This window comes from Setaria viridis, chromosome 4 (assembly GCF_005286985.2).
Source record: "Setaria viridis chromosome 4, Setaria_viridis_v4.0, whole genome shotgun sequence".
Lineage (NCBI taxonomy): Eukaryota > Viridiplantae > Streptophyta > Magnoliopsida > Poales > Poaceae > Setaria > Setaria viridis.
The window spans coordinates 38,779,256-38,797,408 of NC_048266.2; the positions used below are offsets into that span (position 1 = coordinate 38,779,256).

General features: G+C 44.3%; 2 protein-coding genes across 3 annotated transcripts; both read right to left on the reverse strand.

Annotated features, from left to right (window-relative positions):
- Window positions 1-4,810: 4,810 nt before the first annotated feature.
- Window positions 4,811-7,883, reverse strand: LOC117851744 (WAT1-related protein At3g45870). Of its 2 annotated transcripts, none has more exons than XM_034733631.2 (8): window positions 7,488-7,883; window positions 7,216-7,278; window positions 7,000-7,116; window positions 6,629-6,920; window positions 6,304-6,459; window positions 6,035-6,186; window positions 5,217-5,741; window positions 4,811-4,996 (listed from the first exon to the last, which is right to left on the reverse strand). In XM_034733631.2, the coding sequence occupies exons 1-7, from the start codon at window positions 7,778-7,780 to the stop codon at window positions 5,573-5,575; spliced, it is 1,242 nt and encodes a 413-aa protein (XP_034589522.1). In that variant the 5' UTR covers window positions 7,781-7,883; the 3' UTR covers window positions 4,811-4,996; window positions 5,217-5,572. The 2 variants fall into 2 exon arrangements, with proteins under 2 accessions (XP_034589522.1, XP_034589523.1); XM_034733632.2 differs by having other exon boundaries at window positions 4,811-4,999.
- Window positions 7,884-15,351: 7,468 nt separating this feature from the next.
- LOC117851285 (arogenate dehydrogenase 2, chloroplastic) lies at window positions 15,352-16,870 on the reverse strand. Its single transcript, XM_034733079.2, has one exon. The coding sequence runs from the start codon at window positions 16,768-16,770 to the stop codon at window positions 15,694-15,696; it is 1,077 nt and encodes a 358-aa protein (XP_034588970.1). The 5' UTR covers window positions 16,771-16,870; the 3' UTR covers window positions 15,352-15,693.
- Window positions 16,871-18,153: the final 1,283 nt, after the last annotated feature.

The following is an 18,153-nucleotide window of genomic DNA, read 5'->3' on the forward strand; positions in this document are numbered from 1 at the left end:
GAGGATAATTGCTTCTGTTTCCCAAGGGATAGTTGTTTGTATCTCTACCTTAAAAAAAACTCACCTTTAACAAGTAGCAATGTTGTGACTAACTGAAGAGCAGTTGTCCATCCGTTTGAGTGATATGCAAGTTTTGGAGTTGCAGTCAATGGTCCAAGAACATTTCTTTGTTCATATAGTGACTGAGTTCCTCCACACATGTCTTGAGTTCGTCGTTAAACAAAATTTACTATTTTGCATAGGTATTAGTTGTTTCCTAGATCCAACAACATGGATTCCTAAACAGTGTGCTGAAAGGCATTTCATGAGAGATGAGTAGCTAATGGATAGCCATGTACCTTTTGTTATTAGTATGCCATATTGAGGACTGCGCCATTGTTTGGTGTAATTTCTACTTGTCCTCCCAAGGGAACTGTTTGCTCACTAGTATAAGCAGTACCCCTTAGTCGTGATAATATGCATCATCAGATTGTCATTTGAAGTTGGACATGCTGTTTCAGCGATGTACAGATTTAAGGTCGTCCAAGTCCCAAGCTTACAATGGCCCCACAATGTAATTGAACATTTATTCATTTATTTTGGTAACTTGACTGCTTACTGTGATCATGATTACTTGTACTACACAAATTCATACCAGCAAGCATACCCTTTTGTAAAGCCGATCATTAAAAATTAAGCAATGATGCCATATTATGATAAGTATGTTTGAAGCATTGGTGTGTGAGACAGTGAGAGCACTTGGCTGGCAATTGGCATAATTTTTTTTTTGTATGGCATGAATTAGTCACCAATGCTGTTTGCTGCTACCTGCTAGGCAAGTTCTAAAAAGTGAAACACATGGACATGGTGAATCAATTTAACTATCCCTCATTAACTTTTCTTTAAATGTGGTGCCATGCACGGCACAACTAGGGATTGCCATGTGATCCTACAATCTGCATATCACTGTTGTCAATTTGATTTGTAACTGTCTATAAAATTACATAGTCGGAAGCATAGACAACATTGAGACAGGAAAAGATAGATGTACCCAATTGTTCCAAAATCTGATACATGATCTTTGGATTCAGCAACCAGTTGTTCCAAAATCTGATACATAGCCTTTCGAGTATTATTTCCATTCTCATGCTGGATTCTGTTGCCACAGAAGTGTTCACCTGTTTTGCTTATGCCCTTGGACTAGATAGGAGAATTGCCTAGTTAGTGATTTTTCTAAGAAGTAGCAGTATTGCGACTAGACTGAAAAGCAACATGATCATTTAGTACACAAAGTCCCAGTGTTCTGAAAGGCATTCATGAGAGAGGAGTAGCATACTGGAAGATTGCGTATCTTTTGTTTAAGTTTATTATTATAATTTTCTCTTCACCTTGGATGATTTTTTTTGGGGATCAGCAGTGCAATCAGTACACCTGATATTGTCACCAGACTGCCGTTTGAACTTGGATGTACTGTTTCAACTTTCAACTTTGCAATGCCTCCTCAAATTAACCGAACTTTTTATCCATTTATTTGGTACCTTGAATACTGTGACCAGGATTGACCTGTCTTGCACTGATTCATACCCGCAAACAGATGCCATTTGTAAAGCTCTTTGTTTTGAAGATGCCGATGCTGACATTTTACAACAACTCAACAAGGGATGCTTGAACCAGTTGGTGGTGTGAACTTCCATCTTTCTTTCTTTTTTTCGGGATGGCATCTGGAACTAATGCCCAAATGCCAAGCTGCAAGGCATGCAAGTTATCAGTTATGAAACTCAGTTGAATCTTTTCTTCTTCTCTGCTCCAAACGTTCCTCGTTTGTATATATAATTTGTTCAGCTGCAGTTTATGTAAGGTATCGACAACATCATATAGAAGCATATACAGTATGCTCCCTAGTGAAAATATACTTTTTATTATGTAATATTAAAATATACCTTTTAGTATGCATATCTTACACCATGCAACGGTACAGAAATTTTAGATTGCCGGAGCCATGGACAAGATTGGAAACAGAGAGGATAAAACGCAGATACAAAACGCAAGCGCGCAGAGTGCAGCAAGTTCAAAAATCGGACACTGGCCTTTGGAGTGATATTTTGATTTTCTCCTGAATGTACAGTATACGTTGGTTCCATCATCACGGTAGAACGGTATTCTTTACCATTACTAACTGTCTAACTCTAGTATGTTGCAGCTTCAGTTCACATGTCTGAAAGAACAACCATGAGCTTCAGTTACCATGCCTGAAGGAACAATCTGACGCGAAAGATAAATGCAAGTTAACAACGGCAATAGTAACACGATGCATGTCTTTTGAGTTTAGGTAGCTTCAGAAATTACAGGATATCCATTTTAGTAGAACCCCGAGCAACAGACAGTAGGAGAATCGTTTGCCCACACAAGATGTCATAAACAAGAGACTACAGGAACCTGCACACCTCAGGAAGCAAGCACAACCTCAATGCAAGTTCCATCAGTATTCAGTACTAGTACTCCAAGGTGCCCTGATTACCATACGAACTACCACTGTGCATCATGCGTACTGTTGTGTGTATGCTGACAGAATCGCGATAGCTGCTGCACACGAAAATGGACTGGGTTAGATACTTGGAAACCTGTTTCTGCATAGACATTCATTATCAGCGTGAGCAAGTAAAGAGATGCAAGTATGAGAAAATTCATGTTCATGATATACCATGATCAAATTGGGAAATACAATCAAAATCCAGTGACATACTATCAAGTGGAGCAAATCAAATTGAACTAGCACACATGAAAATCGAACTAGCACACATGAGGACTCATGATTTTGTTATCTGCTTGAGCATGAGGTCTGTGTTTAAAGGTTGTTGGGGCTTACTAAAATCACAATGTTTCAGCGGGTAGTTAAATCTGCATATCCTATATCGATCATCCCCACTAAAAGATGGCATTAGGAATGGCCATGTCTGGTACATGCCCTCTGCCCTGTTCCAAACCATCACTTCCAAGCAGGGGCGCCCACCCATGCTGTTGCAAGTGATGCTTCTACTTCTTGGGTAATTGGCCCACTTTGTCTTTAACATACAATTTTAATTTGCGAAACACTTGCTTTCTTAATGTGCAATTTTAATTTGCGAAACACTTGCTTTCTTAATGTGCACGTGTACTACAATTTGTTTCTCAATTTCTGACAGATCTTTGCTATCATTATCATATACAGTATATAAAACACACAGGTACACAAGAACACAAATGGTGTTTTAGTAGCATAAGTTTTAATATATTGCCAGATCCTTTATTGACTTAGTGTCTGATACTGCCAATGTTCATAGTTCATGCCTAATGACTGATAAGTTGTTATACAGTGAGGACATTACAGAAGAGGCTATGGAGGCCACACAAAAGAAAGTGCAAAGATATCATTACGGCAACTTGTAAAAAAAATTCCATCTTATATACATTACAGAAGAGGCTATGGTGTATTTTTTTTAGAAAAATTATGGTATGTATAAATTGCAGTTGCTAATCTTTAGAATGATGAAGCTACTTAAGCACTACCAACAAATTGGATTTCGACATGGCATATTTCACAAGGTTTAAAGTGTCACAGTTCAGTTTGATCCCTCAATTCGATCAAAAGTCAATACAAGCAAGGCTGCCAAACTGATAAACAAAGCACAATGCCAATCCAGTTTATAAAGCAAATAAGTCTGCCCTGCCTCATAACTGAAACTCGAGCTTGAATTGAGAAGAAACATACCAAAAAGCAGCCCAATGTGTTGCTCCCAAGTAGATCAGAAAAACCACAAAAGCACCTGCACACCAAAAGGTGCTTGATTATGATTCAGTAAAGGGAGTGTACATTTGTTGATGAGTTTTTTGAGAAATTATTAGAGGACAGAAAGCAGGCTTACTAGATAGCAACGCATGGAGCAGCAACAAGTGTTGGGGCAACCAGCCGGCAAAGTGGCTCATGAAGCCTGAGGTGATACCTAGAGCCTTTGCTGGATAGCACGGTTACACCCTGTTGTGCCTCTGCTTCCCCTTCCTCTGCACTGACAGGGCTGTACAAATGGATGTAGAGCTCGTCATCATCTATTTCTACATCGCGGGATGTTCCTTCGGTCAAGCAACCCATGGCGCACACGACCCCATTCCCCAAGCAAGAGAAGAACTGGCCGGACATCACCGGCGAGTCTCCTGCCATGACGAAAGTAAGAGGGACCTCGACGATGGCCAGCGTCCGATCAGTGCCCTTCTTCGTCACGGCGATGTCGTAGGCGGTGAGGTCTTTGGAGTCTTTGCTCCTGGACCTGCCGAGGAAGAGGCGGCCGTAGGGAACGGCCTCGCCGACGAACGGCAGGCTCCTCTCGCGATCCACGAAGTGCCACTCCTCCGCGGACGCGTCGAACGCCACCGTGCCGGCGACCGGACATCCCGCCGCCGCCGAGAGCAGGATGTGGCGGCCGGACACGGCGTAGGACTCGATCCTCGCGGTTCACGGCGCGTGCTGGAGCCGGGCCAGCTTCTCCTCGCCGGGGAGTGCGGGGAACAACGGCGGAGGCGGCAGGGTGCGCTAGGAGTACGTGCATGAATCTCAGGCCATTTTACACGTGTACCTTTTTTGGTCTCAGGCCATGAATCTCAGCCATCCGATCTCAATCCGACGAGGATATCATTGTCTTCATCTGTTCGACGGTTCCATCATGACAAGAAAAGTTAGCATGGCGGGAGTACGTGCGTAGAAACAAAGAGGTAGGGAGCGAGGGCGAGAGCAGGTTGGATTCCATCGTCGCGTAAGAACACTACTGATCTTGGCAGAAGTACTGATCATAGCCGGCCGGAAGCAAAGACAACAATGGAATTAGAGAAGATAAACACATATACAACAAGGCACAATACGAGTACTATAATAACCAATTGTTACAAAATCTGATATCAGATCTTTGGAGTGCTGACTCTGCCACAGAAGAACAGTTGTCTTGCTCTAGTGTATTGTAGCTTCAACTTCCAGGCCTAAAAGAATATTCTGCTAGCGCATAAGATAAATTCAAGTTAGCAAAATCTGTGCAATACGAATGGCTCATGATACATGTTTTTGAATGTTGACATACAGATATGATATACGCAAAGCTAACTTATTTAGATGATAGAAATGGATATATGCCATGCAATCTTGATGACTTGACATTCCTAAACTCATAAGTCATAAGACACTGACAAACAGGTCAAGCCCTCAATGTAAGTACCTTTCATTGGAGAGGTTTTGATGGCCCTGTAAAGAAAATTATAGAAGCTGGAGGATTACTGCAAATTCCTGACCAAAGGTATCTTCTACAAATGCTTGGTGCAGAATGCCGACTGGGATGCAGAAGGTCCAGCTTATGTTCAGGATATGATTTCTTTCAGTATCCTGCAAGTCTTCCTGAGGATGGAACTTAATTCAAATGCTTTAAATGGTAATAACATGCTTCTTAAAGCATGGTATCTTGAAGAGGACGACTCTAGGCAAGAACTGTATTAAACTAACAACACGTGTGAAATAAATTTGATGCTGCTGTCCTAGGAACAAACAATTAAGCCAACCCATCTACCCCTCTGGGGTCTAGGGATCAATGGAGCCACTGAAGGAACCTCCTTCTGCCTTGGCGGTTGGTGGGTCCTCCACAAGAAGAGGTCGCAAATAACTGGCTGTCAGGACTCTTTGAGCTTCATTGTAACGAGCCCAAGTAACCAGGTAAAGACCAGCAATGATGAAGAGTCCCCCGGCAACACTGAAAGGAGTTGAAATGCAGATGTAAACAAAGTCAGAAATTACAAGTTGGTTGATGATCTCACAAGGAGATAAGCAATATTAACCACTGCTATATGTCATCATTCATCAAACACAACAACTAATATCATTTAGCTTGAAAGAGTATTAGAGTATGCTAACTGATGAGCAGTTGGCAATTTGATAAACTCAGTGGAACCACCAATTTAAAGGATCCAAAATCAGAGAAATCAACATAACACAATGTTGAAACAGTGACTTGGCATAGTTATAGGGTTGAGAGTTGGATCAAACCTTCCGACATAAATTGGGGTTCCAAGAAAAATAGTTGAAAGCAAGGTAGAACATGCTGGTTGGAGTGGATTGTACAGGGCAACTAGAGAGGGTCCTAGAATTTTGTTTGCCCAAGTCATGATCGCATAGTTCACACAAGATGCAATAATTCCCTGGTGGTACAAGCAAAAAATGTGGTTAGATAACCAGGGAGATTTCTAAATCTCAGGTTCTCAGCATTATCATACAAGTCATGAAGTCTAAGTCTGAAGTCCAGTTTATATACTTACAGCATATAAGACAGCTATGACCTCAGTTGTTGTCAGTGCCCACTCGTGGAGCCCATTGGTAGCAAATGCCCCAGTCAATACCATAAACAAGGTGGCAAAAGAATAGGAGTAAGCAGTCAAGGATAAGCTTGCAGGATATTTTATCAGCACCGGAGCCTGGAGTTGTCACAAGAGAAAAAGACACAGATTTATACAGTCATGATCATAAACATAGACATTCCTATCCTTTCACATGTTCTTCGTCAATAACAAAAAGAAAAGAATGCTACAGTAATACTTAACCCATTATCATGGTTGAGTATTAGAGCTCCAAAGTTTGTGTTACCTGAATGACTAGATAAGCACCCATCAGGAAGCAATTTCCAATAAGGCACACGACCCCAAGATGCCATGTCTCCACACCATATCGGAGCATGGCTGTGGTCAACCACTGAGCAGAATAGGCATTGCTACTCCGTGTGCCGGCCAGAGCATTTCCATCTGCTGCGATGGTGCTTACCATCCCAATCAAAGACGGGCCTCTGTAGATGGCCATAAGGACCGCACCAGACACGCACACGGCTGTGCCAAGAACTTTGACAAATCCGTCTTTCGTGAAGATGTTGATCACCTCAACACTGGAAATATGCAGAATTTGCTTAGAATTCAGTTGACATTTGAGACTGTGTCCATGTCAGAAGATGCTTCGGTGATTACCCGACAATTGCGGCCAAGAGAAACGTGAACACCGGTATCGCCGGCTGGAAAGCCGCGGCGTAGGAGGCGTTGGTGAAGCTGAGGCCAAGGAGGAAGAGGAGCTGGTTCCCAAAGATCCTGCAGGAAGGTAGCAGGAAGAGAACCACATTTTCCCGTGTTTAGTGATGGGAAACAAGAAAAGAACTCAAGATATTGTTCCACGGGCGGATAAATTACCCTGTGAAGCCCAGGAGAGCAAACAACGCGAGGAGCTGACGGGTCACCGGGCGCCGCACGTTTCTGCAAGAACGGATAGCGACATTACGGGAAGAAACATTTCAACTCGAATTGACTCTCCTTCTAATTCGCTTTGCGGATGAATCCCCTAGGATGAGTAAGTAAGAGATAGTAAGAGAAGAAACAAAAGATTTTGCTTTTTTGGGTTGTTGGGGGCAGGGGAAATTGAAGGAACTCGGTAGGTAGGTGAGGGCGAGGGGATTGGGGAGCACCTCTCTCGGAGGAAGGCGATGGGGGCGAGGAGCGCGAGCGCGACGAGGTCGCGGTAGACGCAGAAGACGATCTGGTTCATGCCGACGTTGAGGACGGACTTGGTGAGGACGTGGTAGCCGCCGTAGGAGACCTGGACGAAGGCCATCCCGGCGTGCGCCTGCCACGCCTCGTTGCGCGCCCACATCAGGCGGCCGCTCCCGCTGACGGCCCACACCGACGAGGACCACCGCTGCAGCAGCGTCGGCTTGCCCTCCCCGGCGGCGTCGTCCTCCGCCTCCGCCCCGCGCCCCATCCTCCTCCGCCGCCGACCGTTTCCCTCGTCTCCCGCGGGCAGGAGGAAGAGGAAGGGTAGTTGCTGCACTGCACTGTAGTTTTAGCTTGGCGTGCCGGCGTGTGCGTGCTTGCGTGGCAGCCGGCAGGTTTATAGCGGAAAAGTCACCCCGGTGGGGCCGTCAGCTCTCAGCGGGTCCCACGGCCGCTTCACTTTCACTCACTCGCTCGGGAGGAAAGGAATAGGCCATGGTTTCGTTCTTATCCAAGAAGATCGGCCCGACATCTGGGACCAACAAACATCAGGGACGGGCGCGGACATCTGAGCTGACAGCTCCCGTTTCTGGTATGTCTTCTCCTCTCCTCCGTCTGGTGTTGCTCAAGTTCAGATCACGAACCAGCTGCATCTCATTTTACCTCACGTGCAAGCTCCCTCACCAAGTGAAAATTAGAGGAGGCTACAATTATTTTATTTAATCGTGTCCGTCAGGTTTCGAACTTGAGATCTCTAACTTTGATACAACCGAGGCTGTAGATAGGTTGCAGAGAGACAAGCCACAGTCCAACTAAACACACCCTAAGTTACATGCACCAATAAGTTCAACCCAAAACCTTAAGCTGATAAAGAAAGGTGGGCAATTCACTCATACTCCAGTAACAATCACATCATCCGCGAGGCTGCAGATGGGTTGCATGGAGACAAGCCACGAACGTACCACCGAGGCTTTTGACTCCTTTTTCTTTGGCTGCTGATCATAAACACCCATCCACTGCCCACTGCTGTGGTTGGCACCAACGGTGTCGATCTGGTCCATGTTCCTCACGTGTTCATTGCTTCTTACGGTTGCTACCGACCACAACACAACACCATCCCCGTCATCACCTCCAAGCAGCCGCCGTTCACTAGTACTCACACGGCTAACTTTGCAATAAGATCAATTCTTTGAAATATGAAGCCTTCTCATCGAACTTCGTTTCACGATATCAACGCTTAGCGTGCACATAGACACAGGGCTACTTAATTCGTAATAATTAAAGAGTAAGCTGTACAAGCTCATATACAGTATTTTGCATGCTAGAGCCACTTATACAGCAGAGACACGTAACACATTAAACAGAGTATTGCAGCCATCAGCGGCAGCAAGAACGTAGCCGTAGCATTACTGATAACTAAATACCTCTCGAACCTGCAAAAAAGACATATTTAAGATCATCATATTAATTAATTTCAGTTATAATCTAAGAACAATTATTTTATCGAAATATCTCAACCCATGACCATTTATCTCCAAAAATAGCACGTAGCTCATTCTGTAATATATGCAGTATGTCTGGCAATTCAGAGGTGATGATCCTGACGATCTCCCGCCGCTGAATTTTGACACCCTGATCCTTGAACTACATTGGAAATCAGTACGTGTGATTAGTAAAATTATTTATTATAAATATTATGCAGTAGAAGAAGAAACTAACCTGGATGTTCACCTCATAAGGAAGATGCAATAGCCAAAAAAGTTAAATAAGTTCCGCAACACCTCTCGCCATCAATAGACGAGGATCGGTACCACCTTCAACTTCTTCAGTATCATCTTTTCCCACATCAAACTTGTGCTTAAACATGCCACTAAGCAATGTGTTTGGCCTAATCAAATCTTTCCATCTCTTTATATAGTGATACAGGGGTTCAGCCACTATCGCTTTATCCCTATTTGTTAGATTTGAAGTAAACTCCATATGTATATCACCGATCATGTGACTCTTATTGATATCATCCATTAGTGAGCAATGAGTGCACAGATAGTCACCTGGTACTAAATAGTCACAATCTAGCAACTCTAACAGGGCCTTTAAATCACTGGGTAGAGTTAAACCCTTGAACATATCTGCAATGATAGCTCTAATGGACCTACGGTTGGACCTAGCTTTTACATTATCATATTCCAATAGCTTTAGCTTCCATGAAAGTTTAACAGTCGTACCCGAAGACATATATCAGATTCAGAAATGTTACTGAAGCAATGCTCATTTCTATGCAATCCAACCATTTCTTTAAGAAGAGACCTGATTAGAATCTTGTATCTTTCATTAGGGTAGCTAGCCATTGTGCCTAGAGGGACAGATCCAAGAAGTCTTCCTGAAAACATAGGTACATTCCTCTTCTTGAAGTCTGACAGACAAGAGCTGAAGCCATGCCAAGTGGACAAATCCATCAAGTCATCTAGCACAAAATGAATAGCTGACCCTTTGAATAGAGCTGTATGCAATATGCCCAAATTCTGAAATTTGGTTGCAATGAGCACATTGGCTTCTAACAGTTCAACAGTTTTTGAAGTCTGCATAGTTAAAAAAAATACTTTATATCAGCCTTCATTCTTAATAAGACAAGTCATAAATAACAATATGAGACCATAATTCTTGCAAGCCATTTCATATGTCAACTATACAACAAATTTGAAGTACTTCCAACACTAAGCCCTTTGAAAATTTTGAAAGGTCTACTGATGCAGTTTTCTAAACAAAGGCATGATCAGCCTAGTATTAGCATCAACACCTTCACTTACTGTTACCAAAACACCAATAGTGAAAACTAGCATCTTGAATTAAAAAAAATATGTAGTAGCAAAAATAGTAAAGTGCATATGATGCCATGTGGATATTACCTTAACTTGATCCAATCCTCGTGTAGTCTTATCCATTGCCATAAAACAAATATGTTGAACAAGCTGCACATGTGTTATATGTTAAGGCTAATTATTACTGCATACACATTTCATAAGTTTAACTGTAACAACATTAATGAACCTTACAAATGGGATGTGGCTATTTATCTATCTCTTGACTCGAAAAAGGACTTTAGCACTACACAAATTAAATTAATCACATCACTATTCACTATAAGTCCTGTTTTCATCATAGGATGGTTCTGAAAGGAACTATTTCAAAATTACCGGGAGCATTTGAAATGGAAACTAATTTTGAAATGGAACATTTGAAATCAATTATTGAGGTAAGAAATACAAGAAGTTTATGCACTGGTTTGGAAATTTATTAAATGTTCTTACCACATGGCAGATATAACAAAGCTAGCAATATATCACTTTTAGTATTGGTTTTCATTTTTTTATTAATCATGTTATTAGAAAGATTAAAAAAATACTTTTTATCTATTTAAAAGATGTACATAATGGAGGCATACATAGTTACAGACCCCCAAGCACGATTGTCCTTAATTCTCTTAAATGCATAAACAGTAGAATGAAATCTAAGATTGTCATGGTCAGGGTCATCAAGGACAATCTGTACGGAGCACATTCGATTTTATACATTAGCAATGTTCTTAATGCATGCAGTATTTGAGAATAAAATAGTCATACTGGACAATAAATTACCTCAGTAAGGGTTGATTTAATGATTCTGCAATTCTCTGAATCCACAAAATTATCTGAGAAAGAAAGTAGCGGGTTTTTGGCAGAGGTCGTTGCTGTTCCAAAACTATAAACTGCACGAACACTATGCTATATTAGTATCTACAAGTAACAGTAATCTATTGGCAAATATAACTCTGGTTTATTTAATTATCTCACCTGGATGAATGAGAAATTCAACTCTTGGGCCTCTCCAGGATTTCAACCACAATTGCAGAATCTCCTTGTCATTGTCAAACTGTAATAATTTTGTAAAATATTAGAAGAAATACACAAAATATATTATGATTAAGAAACTATCATACCTCCGTCAAAAGGGTACTTCTAGCTTCCAATAGAAGGCTACTGCTGCTAGGGAAGACACAGTCATCTTTTTTCTTTTGTCACTAGGTCCACAATGCTATCAAACAACTTATTTTCTCTATTGCAATAGTGACAAAAGAAAATAGTAAGAAGAGTAACATGATGCTTGGTAAAATTAACATAATAGCTTGTGATCTGGGTTGAACCTAGAAGTAAGATTTTCAGATCGCCCAATTATGATTTTTCTAGGAGACTCATCGTCTTTCCTTCCCTGAAAGCCGCATGTAACAAATCATTGTTCTTCGTTGCCATCCTTCTACGAACTTTGTGTTTTTTAGCAGGTTCATGCAAGGGATCATTGTTCTTCCTCTTTGTCATGCTAACCAAAACACAAGAGTATCAGGTACCTATAATACAAAAAAATATTAACAAATGAGGAAAAAAAGTTCAATTACACCTTCAGTGTCCTCCAGGTTTAAGGAATGGAAAGCCATGCATTCTATCACAAACAGACATTATATTGCCTTTTTTATGTAGGTACAATGAGAGGATCACTAGATTAGTCTTCTAAAACTGAGACCCGAGAACTTGCTACAGAAGTACAGAGTGGTTCTGGTAGGGATCCCAAAGTACAGCATGTACCATGTATGTCCACCTAGACAATGCATACTCTAAAATCTAAATGCAACACTAACCTAAATGCACCACACATGATATATCAAAGGTGAATTCGCTCTACAAAACAATAGTGGGACATGAAGAATAGCTAATATTCAACGCATTCTGATTTCTAAACTTCTCTTGCCATACAAAAATGTCTAATCTCATTCTTAACCAAGAACTGAAGTGTTTACGAATGCTGACTACAGCCACAACCTAAAATCAGAATCTTACCAGGCCGGGGAGCATCACGATTATCGATTTACCACAAGCTAACCACTGTCGTAATACTAAAAGGCTATATGTTGAGATCTAGTGGATCGTCGGCTACCAACATCGCCTGGTTTTCATGGCGCCGCCAATCGGCAAGCACAGAAATTGGCGAGAGAACCGGAGTAGTAGCAGGAAAAGAATGAGTACCTCCAAGGGCTCAGGAATCCGCCGGCGGACTTGCCTACTCACTCGACGTCAACGTATGGATCGGAGCGGAGAGAGCAAGCGAGGCGGCAGTACGGCGGCACAGGGCGGAGCTAGCAAAGTTGAGGCGGGCAGGAGCCGAGCCGGCGAGAGAAGAGACCTATACCAATAATTACAAGCGGACTTTCTTCTTGATTTTTTTTGGTTTTGGGCCATTTTTGCGGGACCCTTTTCCTAATAGGCCCAAAATGCATGTAAAAAAATTGCGTCCATCTTTTGCCTCACATTGTTTTGGGCCTCTAATAAACCTTCTTTCTTCTGCCTCACCTTCATCTTATGCTCTGACATTATTGTAGCTTAGAAGAAACATTATACGGTGCTCCCTCCCCCTCTTCTTTTTCTGACCCCCCAACACGTCGAGCTACAGGTTCGAGTTCGACCATCCGCCCGTGCAAAGGACAGTTGACACCACAAGAGGGCATGGTTGATGTACATGGAAGCCATGAACAGAGCAATTTGGCGCCTGACCCAGTCCCTCACAGTTTCAGGTCCCCCCGTCACATTACAGGATGTCCGAACAAAAGCTCATGGCGAATCTGCTTTCAGAAACCTGTCCTTTCTTCTCGTTGACGTTTTTTTGCCAACACGTGAACCCACACGATCGTGCGCGCGCGCGCGCGGAGGGGCTCGCGCAGCACCTCGGCACAGGCTGGTATGAACCGGTTACAGGGACCGATCTGACCAGTTGTCGTGCAGGCTGACGGTAGATCGCCGAACGCTGATTCGGGATGGATCCCATCAGGGCAGGCACACGTAAAGTTATTCTAGGATCGGCAAATCATCTAGAACATCCTCAGATGTCGTCGAAACGAAGGAAGAACAACAAGATGGGGTTGGAAAAACTAGAGCATTAAGAAAAAGTAAAAGATGCAAAATAGTAGATTGATATGTTTTTTTTCGATTGGATCTAACTCAATCGGCCATGGTCTTTCATATTTATAGGGAGGGGAGGTCTTGTCCCTGAAAGAGTCAAACCGTAACAAATCTCGTGTTAAAATTTAACTCCAACTCGGTTTACTCAGTCCAAAACCGGTCTGGTCAGATTAGGCAATCGGTCTGACCTGTCTGCCTAGGTACAAAGTTTCCCAAAGCCATAACTCTCCCGTCTGAACTCTAAATCGGATGTTCCGTATATGCATTTTGATCATCTCGATAAGAGCTACGCAATGGTGAAGTCCAATTTGCATTTTGGAACTTTTCTCAAACCGGTCTGACCGGTTGGGAGACCGGTCTAAACAGATCTTACCATATCTACCTAAACCTGCTAATTTTGGGCTCCAACACTTTTTTTTTAAATAAGCGAAACCTGGCCTTTCACAAACCCAAAGAACACCCCAGTGTCCATGGAAAGACTGCAGATCTTACCTACTACACCACACTGTTGAAAGTTGAAACGTGCGCATGTTACACTACTGGTAGAAAATAATAGCCATCAGTTGCAACATCTTGCAATGAAGAAGCAGGTGCTTAGTTCAGTCGATGTCAGCTTGATTGCTCCGGACCCATCACACACAGCGTGCCCTGGCGTTCAGTGCGTACCGTGAACCATTAGAACTTGCTGCGAGCAGACCTGTCAACACCCGGAGAGGCGAGCGCAAAAGGAAATGGAAATTTTGGACGGATGGGCGACAGGGACCGGACCCTTTTTTATCTGAATTCTGGGTAACGTGTGGTAGGTGTGTGTTTTACCCATCGTTCCATCACGTGTGTTGCAGACGCAATTGTACTCGTTCAATTCCTGTGAGCCTTTCGTCGCTGGGTTAGAAGAAAAGACAGTCAGGACACGGATCTGCTTTTACTTGCTTGCTTGCTTGGGGTGAGAGAAGGACTGGAGGAGCTCACCTGAACCTGATACACTGTGCCTACCACAGTTTTGTGCTTGTGGCAGAAGTGGCTTGTTCTGTCATTTTTGCACCCCCCCCCCAATTTGGAAAGCATGAACCTGGCAGGAATCTCATAGATGTTTCTTGCAGGAATTAGCACAATTCTGCAGGAATTTCTACTGCATAAACGGGGTCTTCTGCTGCCTCTTCTGGCTTATGGCTTCAAATAGAAAACAAAGACCTGTTCGATCCTTTCTTTGCAGCCGTGCTTGCACGTTTGCCTACTTGCCTAGCCCACATACCATCCTTGTCTTTGCCGTTGCCGATATGTTTTGCTGGCAGTAGATCCAAGCAAGGCCAACAGCCGCCAGGACCAGCGCATGCCATTGCAGCGTCTTCTCTTTTTATACAAGGAAGGAAGCGCAATGAAAAATGCCATTGCAACAACTTGAACCATTTGTCTATTTGAGGGTAACTAACAAACTGCGCCATTCAGATGCAAAGAATTCAGGTAACAAGGACCTGACCCAGATCAATACCAGAAGCTGTTTTCCATGGTGTGCAATCAACGCACACGGGTTTGAGATTCCTTTGCGATTAGTGCTCCTAATACCGCTGTCAAGAAAGCAGCTTACCAACCGAGTGCTGTCAACAACAGCACTGATGAATTGGCACAACAGTGGCTACCTAACACCTAAACCTCGTCGTCGCAAAGGGGGGTTCCCTTGCGGGAGGTCGCTCTCGCAACCAACGCACTGCGAACTTTGGGACGACAGGTAATCCAAAAGTCTGAAAGGCATCTGATTTGTGACTAAAACTTGCTCCTGATACAAGATCCTCAGCGACGCAGACACACACAAGCTAATTGGGATTGTTTCTGAATTTTCTTCATCCTGATATAGTGATGATATCACAAGCTCACAGCGGCAAGATTGCTCCTTTATTCACTTTTTTCATCATCATATCACAAATTTCACAATGTCAATCTACCACATTTCCAAGATAAGATAAGATTATTTTTTCCCCATCCACCCAAAGAGGGGATCACTTGGAATGTAGCAGAATTGACAAGGACTATGGTGTTCTTCTTCCAGAGAGGGAGAGAGGAAGAACCCCTCTCAAATCTCAATTGGGGAGAATACAGATACAGACTGATACAATGCAAATGTATAGCTCGACGATCATGAGACGAGCAGCAAGCACCGACGCACTGAATTACTACCTTAGCTCAGACAAATTCTCCATGGTTACTTGCGGACGTTGGTGGTGTTTGGGGCCGGCGCCGTGCCCTCGAAGAGCTGCTTCCGGAGCACGTCGTGCAGGCCGTCGAAGAGCTTCTTCTTGACGGAGTCCATGGCCCATTCGAGGCGGTTGAGCAGCTCGGTGGAGTTCTTGTTGTACATGAAGAGGCCATTGTAGAGGTCGAAGCTGTCGCTGCAGGTGTTGTCGACGAGCCGGAGCAGCGTCTCGTAGCCCTTGGTGTTGATGGGCGTGGAGCGGAGCTCGAGCATGGCGAGCATCCGGCCGACGGAGTGGGTGAGGAACTGGGTCTCGGCGGCGTGCGCGTCGTGCTCGGCGCAGGACATTTCGACCATCCGGCATCCCTCGCGCTCGAAGATGTTGAGGAAGGCCTCGGCGCGGGCGCGGCGGGCGGGGCAGTCGCCGACGCGGACCTTGTCGAAGACGAAGGGGAGGCCGTCCCAGCCGTCGCGCGCGGACTCCGGGCCGAACATGGGGTGGGTGCAGATGACGTCGAAGTCGGGGGGGAGGGAGCTGAGGAGGAGGTTCTTGGGGAACTCCTTGACGGAGAGCACGTCGACGAAGAGGGTGTTGCGGCGGAGGCGGTGGACGGGGAGCGAGCGGAGGACGGCCTCGGCGGAGAGGATGGAGGTGGCGAGGAGCACCACGTCCGGGTGGCACTCGCAGAGGTCGTGCGGGTCGGTGAAGAAGGAGGCGCCCAGCGTGGCGGCGAGCGCCGAGTGATCGGTCCGGGAGTGGGCGAGCAGCGTGTGGCCCTGCCGCGCGAAGGTGCGCGCCAGGAACTGCCCGAAGTTGCCGAACCCGACGATGGCGATCTTGAGCCGCTGCCGCTCCTCCAGCAGCCCCGCCGCGCGGGACTCGTAGTCGAACGGCTGGGCGGCGTCCAGCGCCCGGATGCGCTGGGGGCGCGACCGGAGGGGCGCCGCCCGGGGGTGCCCGCGCCACCGGCGGGAGGGGGCGAGGTGGGTGGCGCCGCCGGCGGCCGCGGCCGGCGCCGGCGGGTGGCGGCGGAGGGGATGGGTCGGTTGGTGGAGGCGGAGGGGGGAGGTGGAAGACGACAGCATCTTCTTGGCTGGGGTTGGGCTTCAGCTCCGCTGCAGCTGCCTTCCGCTGCTCTCAGGTTTGGCTCTGGGGACGGGGGAGAATGCTAGTGAGTCACATCAATCGAGCAATTAGTAGGTGACAGCATCTATAACACTAAAAGACTTGGTCCTGTTTAGTTCCCATCAAAATCCTAACTTTCGCACTATGCAAAAAGAAGATCCCCATCACATCAAACTTGCGGTACATGCATGGAATACTGAATGTAGACGCAATCAAAAACTAATCGCACAGTTTTATTGTACTTTGCGAGACGAATCTTTTGAGCTAATTAGTCAATATTTAGACAATAATTCACAAATACAAACAAAACGCTACAGTGTTGGTACACTAATTTTGATTGATTCGAGTCTACTTTGCCAGAGTTTAAGTAGCAGCAAAATAAAATTAGGCTCTGGTTCCCACCCCTAATTAGTCGCGTACTAATTAGAATTAGCAGTATTAAAGATATTTAATAAGACCATTGCACATGTAGAGGCTAATTCGCGAGACGAATTTATTAATCCTAATTAGTCTATAATTTGACAATGTGCTGTTACAGTAACCATTTGCTAATGATGAATTAATTAAGCTTAATAGATTCATCTCGCGAATTAGCCTCCATCTGTGTAATTAGTTTTATAATTAACTCATATTTAGTCCTCCTAATTAGCCTCCGAAGATTTAATATGGCACAGACTAAACTTTAGCTTAAGAAACCAAACAGAGAATGATGAACAACTACAAATACAAATACACCGTACACTGGTAAATTTCGAGGAAAAAAAGGGGTTATGGACTAAAAGGGGTTACGAACAACTACAAATGCTGGGAATAAATTTTTGGTAGGTAAAGCAGGAATGTAGGATAACCAGGTAAAGAAGTTTGTGTGATTGTGTCTACCGTCCTAAGCTGGCATTCATGTCTACCACAGTATGACAACCCATGTTGTGGAGTGGAGACAATTTCGTGTAAAAAAAAAAGGAGTTGAGATGAATTTGTGTCGATCAACGCTTTCCAGTACTACACGTTTCCCACGTTCCCAAGCATTCATGCTTGCTTCACTGCTTTCGTAACAATTTCGTGTCAGTCGCGATATGCTTGCCTCACTGTACTACCAGAACCTGATGCAAGCAAAATAACACACGAAAATTAGATTTTCTACATAGCATTTGGGGCCAGTCGCATTCAGCGGCGGATCTAGAAAAAAAATGTTAGGAGGAGCTATTCCTTTCATCTTCTACCTCTAGCCTCTCCTTTCAAACTTTAATAGCTGTAAATTTGTATTCCTTTCATCTTCTACCTCTAGCCTCTCCTTTCAAACTTTAATAGCTGTCTTCTACCTCTAGCCTCTCCTTTCAAACTTC